Here is a 7,976-nt window from a genome sequence, read left to right as displayed (position 1 = left end):
TTTTGCTGTTGTGGAATCTTTTGGGTGTTGAATTTTGAATTTTGTTTTGGAGTCTTGTTCTTGTATGATTTGGTAATTAATATTTATATGTTTTTTGTTTTTGTTTTTGGGGTCTCAAACTCTTTATATTATATTTAACGTGAGCAGAAATGTTAGGAATATGTGTCGGGTTTTGTTGTTTAAGAAGTCAAAGTGCGGTGGCTACATGCCTACATTTGTTTTTATTTTCATTTCAAGCAAAGTCGTATACTTTTTGATAGTATATCTGTATGCAAGTGGTGATGTGAGTGTGCAGGGAGTGAGTGGAGTTCTGCGAATGTAAATAGATTTTGTAAACAGGGTGGTTTTGATATATTGTATGTACATGCATATTTGGGTTGGGGGTGCGGTTTTGTCGAGTACCAATTGTCCTCAGGAGGTACCGGCGTTCGATTCCACAGGAGATGACGTTAAAGTATCGGAGTCCATCTGTTTGGAACTTATATGCCTTTTTCCAGCGCACTGTATTTTACTGAGATCGGTTTCCACTGTTGAGATTTGCAGGTCGATTCACACTTGATTTCGTATGGATTTACTGCTACAGAATATAAACTAGAGGAGTTAGTTTTGGTGAATTGTTTTCTGAAATTTTTTAGGAGCTGACATCTGGCAATCATCGTTTATATGTTTGAACTGATTATATGAAGACAAATTGGTACTGCTACTGTTGAAGGTTTAGAGTTTAGTCCATGCAGTTTTTTGGAGTTCGATTTGTGAGTATTTTGGATGAACGTGGACAGACTTGTCATATGCAGTACTTAACACTCACTTTCTTTAGGGCAATTTGAGTTTAAATATTAAGTGCTGCAGTTTTTTTTATTCAAACTATATCTACTCTTAATTAATCTAAACTCTAAGAGGGAGAGTCGAAATTAGGTGCAATGAAGGAGAACATTGTTAAGCAACTTGGCTAAATCCAACAAATTGTAGTTTTTAGTGAAGATGCGACCTAATCTAAAATGTTTGTGACTTAACAAAAGTAATCGGTAAAACTAAGTAGTTCAAGCGAGAAGAAAAACATCTGCTTTGTCTGAAAAGTACAAATGGTAGTACTTAATATGAACTTTGCCATGCAGAGTGGAGCGATTACACAACAGTAATTAAGATTGATGTGCTCTCTCTATCCACACAAATTCGATCTCTCCTATATTAGTCAAAAGTAGAAACCTTTGATCTTAACTCAATCAACCTTTCAAATTTAAGAATATATCAATCATACTATTCTAATTTGTAGTTAATGGACTTTCCTATTACACTAATGCATCCAAACCAAACAAAAATTGCAAACTAAAGCCATTACATATACAACTGGCAACGATTTTCTCAAATTTTTTATATTTGAAATAGGTAAACGCATCTTCAGACTTAGCACTGCAGTTTCTATTTTGCATTTATGAGGATTTAGACTGTGCATGGCAATTGTACATCATTGTAGTTAAATTAGTCACATATTATATCGAATTTCAGTGTTGCTATTGACTACCTTATTTATTTTTCTCATTTTGACTTGAACATATATTGCATCAAGTTAACTGCTTATGGCTTAGAGTTCAGCTCCTAGATTGTGGGTGGAGTCCAAAACCTGAGACATATAAGCCATAAGCTTTCACCACAGCTACAAAATGTTTAGCAACAGCTCCTTTTAGCAACGATTGAATAATCATAAGAGATACCTAAAAAAAAGCGTGTCATAAGAGATATCCCAGATATATCAAGAACTCCTTTTAGCAATGATTGAATAATCATAACAACTTATAAATTGCGTGAGTGATTCGTGGTGTGAGAGCTAAAAGCCCACTAGTTTAGTGTGAGAGAGATGTCGTTGATGGTTGCTGGTTTTGAAGTGGCTAATTAGGGTTTCTAATGGGGTGGTAATTTTGAAGGGTAAGGGAGTCTTATGGCAAGGATAAGAATGAAGGAAAGGCTAAAGCGCATGAATTAGGGTTTTTGAACACTTAGAGATTGCTTGCTGTGCATGTTGCATACTGCATTCCAAGCGTATGTGCTGATGGCTTGAATTTATAGGTACATGAATCCTCAAAATCCCAGCTGGAGAATCCCTTAGGTTTCTCTCCTCGTCTTGGTTTGTTAAGTCGTTCTTTCTCTTTTCCGTTGTTGAAGCCACATCATGCCTCTTTGGGATAGTACTGTAGAAGGCTAAGTTTATCATTTTGCCCAAAATCTCCTTTTGCCTTGCACCAAATCCCGCTCCATCTTTGGCTACCTTCTCCATTTTCTTCCTTGATTTCCTGCGCGAGCTTCAAATGGTAAAGTTCTTCCACCACGTTAAAATGAGGTGTGCGGCCCAAGGTTAGACTCTGTCAACCCATAAATCTAGGCAAACTGGTTGTGTGAAGCATTTTGGTTAGTTTGTAAGGAAACGGGTTGGGATATCTCTCATGACCTCCCGTGTGAAACTAGAGTTGTGGTCCTTGATTTTGGTTCTCCCAAGTAGCCCAAAATCTCCACAAGCTGGAATCCCACGTAGGCCCAATGGACTTTTCGTAACCGTTCACGCCACAACCCGCTCTGCAATCTTCATTATGTGGCTTGGCCCACTTAAGCATGTTGGGTGAAGAGCAGGTTGGTGTGTTTCGAATTAAACTGTTAATGTATTAATATTATAAACTTATTTCAATTTGGCTTGGCATGATCAATACACATGGTTTTGCATGGGCTTACTATGAGTTTTTTCGAATATCCGAATTATGAATTATCATTTCTTTTGGCGTGGCATGAATGTGAATTTGCGTACTCCTCATTTTGCACTCTACTCATGAATTTGAGCTTGGTTTGCTACGAATATATAATGACTAAGCTTCCAAATATAATTGGGCTTTTTAGTGAAATTTTTGGGTTTCCTGCGACATTGCGTTGTTGTTTCCCAAGTCTCAAGTTTCTTCATGTTATTGCAGATCTTGTATTAGGTGATACCTCATTGGAAAAGCTTTTCTGTAACTCCCTTGTTCTTGAAGATTTGGATATACATCCATTTTTCAGAAGAGATGCAATGAATTTCAAAATATTTGCTCCTGAATCAAAGACTTTAAGAACAACTGTGAAAGATACAGAGTTGTCAAACAATTTATTTGTCAATGCCCCAAATCTTGAAAAACTTTGTGTCATGGGGTTTGCATCGTCAAATTACTTTCTGGAGAATCCGAAAGCTTTAGTCAAGACTCAAGATCAAACTTGTTATCGGTGATTAAATAGACAATGCAATTCCTGCCTACGCCGACCGTGTTACTGCATTCTCGGCATAATTTCCAGTTTAGGCATGTCTCTTGTTAATTTTTCGGGAGCTAGAACTTGGTCTGGGGTTTGCTCTATGCTTGCTTCCAGAAACATGAAGCGATTGAAGCTAACTTTTTATGAGGTACAGCGGGAAGTCCTAGTTGAGTTTCTTGACAAGTCACCTAATGTCGAACATCTCGTGTTAAAGTTGGAAGACTCGGCGGATAGTTCAAGCCCTTCAATCCACTAGAGTTTTTGCCTGTTTGTTTGTCCTCGCAACTGAACACCAGCTCTGTGAAGGGATTAAATGGACTACAGGGTGCAATGGAAGTGGTAAAGTATTTCTTAAAGTACAGTGAAGTTCTGAAGAAGATGAGCATTTCTACTTGGTGGTGCTTCTGCGGTTAGGGTTTTTTCTATGCAGTTTTTTTAAGTTTAAATGCGATTTCTTTTGTTTTTATGAGTGAACTTTTCATGGATGTTGAGAAAATGATCTTTTGGTTAATGCACTCGGTTCACTAACCAAGTTAACTCTATGCATATGAGAACGTTAAATGTTTTGCCGCATTTCATTGGAAAGACATTCCTACTTACCTGTCTGTCAAATTAATTTGATACACATGCAAAGATTTCTTTTTCTTTTTATTTTTTTTTCGCTTTTGTTGACAAAAATGTTGTTCTTACCACATTTTTATAACAAATTGTTTCACCTTTCTAATAGAGATGAAATCTATAGGTGTCAATGAGTCTACCTCTATTAGAAAAATAATACCGATATGGTCTTTAAGACGTGGTTTTACACTTGGTCTTTTATTAAGCATTTTTGGGTACTTGCCCGTTGGTGATTTGCAGGACAGAGGAAAATATGTCTCGACACGCAGTACTCTGCAACTGGTAAATCATAAGGCAATACTTTTGGTGCCATCTAAATCACTTACAAAATAGAAAATATTAATCTGATAATTTATCAAACCATTTGAGCAGAAGCTGCTCAATTTTATTTTATTACACCAAATCCACACACAGTAAAGTATGCATACAAAAATATAGTATCAGCTTTACATTTCACCAGTTAACGCTAAAACATGACTCTCTGCATTCGTGTTAAGTAGTGACTATATCTTCTACACTGTAACCAAGTCGAGAGTAGAACCATAAGTTCTGTGTAGGGCTTGGGCACACCAGCCGTGACCATCATCAACTGTTGGCATCCTCACTCCCATGACTGGATTTACCGGCTGATGAGACCCCGGCATTAAAACCCCCGATAAAACTCTCAGCACGCTCGATGCATCGATGTCCAGAATTATTCTTATTTCCGGAACTCCTTTCGGGGATGGTGGAATTCCAGTGATCTTGAAATACCCCAGCAAATGGTTCTCTTCCACCTTCTTCCCCTCACCTTCGTGGACGATTATTAGTGCTTCAGTTTGATTATCATGGGCAGTTGTGAAAATCATATCTTTTTGTGCTGGCATTGCTGTGTTTCTAGGTATGATAGGCACAAAGTTGTTTCCATCAGCTCGAATCCCAATGGCGAGAGGGGTGGCTTGAATGGTAAGCAAGTCCAAACTACCAAAGGGATCGCTAAGACCTGATGCCACCGCTCCTTCTAGTGCCGCTCCAGTGACAGCAGCTTCCAACTGGTTCATCCCTTTGTACAGCTCCTCCTTTTTACAAATGCTCATGACAAGACTTCTTATCTTTGGAATATATGAGCATCCACCAACAACTATTACATCGCTCACATCCTCGGTATCAACCTTTGCATCGTGCAAGCACTGGCTTATGAGGCTCGCACACTTATCAAACACTGCTCGGTTAACTTCCTCAAATTCCTCACGATCCACAACCTTACATATATTTGTTCCATTTCCCAAGTCAACATCAATCTGGACACTTGTTTGGGAGGAGAGATTGTGGATTGCTTCCTGTGTTGCAACTCGAAGAATGCCCGCTGATTTTATGTCATCAAGTCCGTGGCTAGTTAAAAGAGTCTCGGAATCTGGCAACAGATAACGCATCATATTCTGAAGCAAGTCTTCCCCTCCAATGGCAGATCCTGCTAAGGCTTTTATTTGGGAAACTCCTCCAGCTGTAGCAGTAACAGCTACATCGCAGTATCCAGCACCCATGTTGAAGATTAGAGCAATCTTCTCAGATCCGGTGCTTACATTCTGATTTGAAATCTTTTGTGCATATAACAGTGCGATGGCAGTTGGTTCAGGCATCAGTCTGAGTACATGAAGGCTAGCCATGGCACAAGCTCTTTCAATACGAGTAAGCTGGAATCGGCTGAATGAAGCTGGAATAGTCAGAACAACATTTTTTATGGGTCGCTTTAGCTCGATTTCTGCCATTGCCTTGAGTTCCACCAAGAATATTGCCAAAACTTCTTCAGGAGTGGTGGATCTCCATACATTGTTCACCAAGGCTGCGATCAGTGGGCGCACCCCAATGCCCAATGTTTGTACTAAAAAGGGGAGGCTTTTGCTTGACTGGACAACTGGATCAGTGTCAACCCTGCCAATTAATCGTTTCATGTTGAAAATTGAAGCTCCAGATAACATCTCGTGCTCACTGGAGAGTTGATAGCTTACTCCTCCTGAAGGGTTTTCGTTCTTGAATGTGACATACGACCGCATCATCTTCTGGTTTCTACTGTTCCTAAGGAGCTCAACCTGGGAGCCATTCCAGACTGCAACACTGCAATGTGAAGTGCCAATGTCAATCCCAATAGCGGTTTCAGGAAAAGGAGAAGACGATTTTTCCTCTCCAGTGGTTTCACTATCAGATGCCACTGTGTATGCTGGCTCAGCCATCCCTGCATTTCAAAAATTGCAAATGGATGAAGAGAAGGTGATGAAAACTAAGAGATGAGAAGAAAAGACAGAAAGAAAAAAAAGATTAAAGTCCTTCCTAAATGAGGAAACATTTGTATGTGGTTGGAACCACTTAAAAAATGCAATTCAAGTTCTACTTCCCCCCAGATTGTGCTGCCCAATCATCCATTTGAACTAGTTTACCCCAAGCAACGCCTACAAATCTCGTGGTTTCATGTACAATCACAATCTCTGCTATCTACCAAACTCTATCTTCCTATATTAGCATTCTCGATCCTTTTTTTTTACGATTTAACACGGCGAAAAAAAAAATTGATTCTGTTTTTCCATTTGAGCATGTGTTGAGTTAATTCCTAGTTGGAACATGTTCTGAAAGTTACACTCAAAAAATGAAAAACTAGAGAAACCAACAAATCTAAGCTGGCAACATCAAATCCTAAAAGACCTGCTGATACGTCTTGGCTTTTGCAGTATACAGACAGAATTGGGAAAATATAGTTCAAGCAGGCCTTCTCACAAACACCTCTTAGGCAACTTACCCATCTCACATTTGTTGGTAGAAACATGAAAGTAAAATAAAAAAAAAACCACAACCCCACATATTTTACTTGAAACCCCAACAAAATAGGTCAAAACTTGGCAAGAAAACAAAAATTTTGAACAATAAAGATAGAAACCAGAGAGAAGAGCCTCTTCCAATTTCCAGAAAGCAAAAACAAGTTGTTGGGTGGTAATAAAAGTTGTTTTAAGTCAATACAAAACAGAAAAAACAAGTGCATGCATTGCTACTTACAGGTACACAGAGAGAGACATAGCTAGCTAGCATGGCTATTAATTAAGGAAAATAAAATGAAGCTAATTGTGTACAGAGGAAGTAAGGGACTTACAGTAGAGTGAAAGATAGAAGAGCACCAACGATCAGTGAGGGATTACAGCAGAAACAAGGACCGCTTCGGCTCACAATTTAGAGAGAGAGAGACAGAGAGAGAGAGAGAGAGAGAGAGCAACTTCTAGAGCTTCCTAGAGTTGAAAGGTGGTCGTTTGAAATTGTGTAATGGAGAGGTTAGGAAGTGAGAATAGTGTGTGTATTACGAGGAAGAGTCCAGAGCTTCTGCAACGTTACATGGGTTGGGATCGCCGACCAATTTTGGGATCAGCTTTTCAGCCCAAGCCCAACCCTAGAGATAAGCAGTTTTAAACAAGAAAAGCAGAACTCCTATACACAGTACCATTCAAGTGCGAGCTCGTTTGAAATTGTTTTTAAAATAACTAAATAAAGTACTTTTACAAAAAATATTTTTGAGTTTCAAGAAGCACTAATTATGTGCTTTTTACAAGAAGAACGGTAGGTGTTTTTCCAAGATTTACTTGTATTTTTGCTAAGGTTGGTACAAAAAACATTTTCACCAAAAAAGCTTTTAGTCATTTTAAAAACATTTCTAAATGAGTCATCGGTTAAAAAGTTAATCACTAATTAACCATTTTGAAAAGAAATACGTTTAATACTTCATTCATCCTCTAGGGTTTACAATTTATAGGCACACATGCCTTATTCTACAAGGAAAATAGTTACAAAAAATAGGGAAACTAAATCCTAAAGACTACATCCAATTACCAAGCCTAATCCTACTAAATATAGGACTCCTAGAATATCTAAAATAACGTCAACACTCCCCCTCCAGTTGGTGGATATATATCATACATGCTTAACTCGATAGTGGGTCTTGAAGATTGGTAGACACAATCTTCCTTTCAAGATTCCTTGGTAGGTTCTTGTCGAACTGGGTTGTACTATTCTATTAGACTGATCTCCACAACGGGCTGTTTGTTTAGTTGGAATATTACATCCTCACTTTTTCC

The 7,976-nt window shown here is 38.5% G+C and overlaps 1 protein-coding gene across 1 annotated transcript; it reads right to left on the bottom strand.

The window, feature by feature from the left end:
* Positions 1-4,215: 4,215 nt before the first annotated feature.
* Positions 4,216-7,199, bottom strand: LOC103935982 (heat shock 70 kDa protein 8-like). The gene is made up of 2 exons (XM_009345815.3): positions 7,004-7,199; positions 4,216-6,097 (listed from the first exon to the last, which is right to left on the bottom strand). Exon 2 carries the CDS (start codon positions 6,093-6,095, stop codon positions 4,398-4,400), a length of 1,698 nt encoding a protein of 565 aa, XP_009344090.2. The 5' UTR covers positions 6,096-6,097; positions 7,004-7,199; the 3' UTR covers positions 4,216-4,397.
* Between the last annotated feature and the right edge of the window lie 777 nt (positions 7,200-7,976).

This window comes from the organism of the source record quoted next, unplaced genomic scaffold, assembly GCF_019419815.1.
Source record: "Pyrus x bretschneideri cultivar Hongxiangsu unplaced genomic scaffold, Pyrus_bretschneideri_v1 Contig6, whole genome shotgun sequence".
Lineage (NCBI taxonomy): Eukaryota > Viridiplantae > Streptophyta > Magnoliopsida > Rosales > Rosaceae > Pyrus > Pyrus x bretschneideri.
This window is presented reverse-complemented; position numbering and strand designations above follow the sequence as displayed.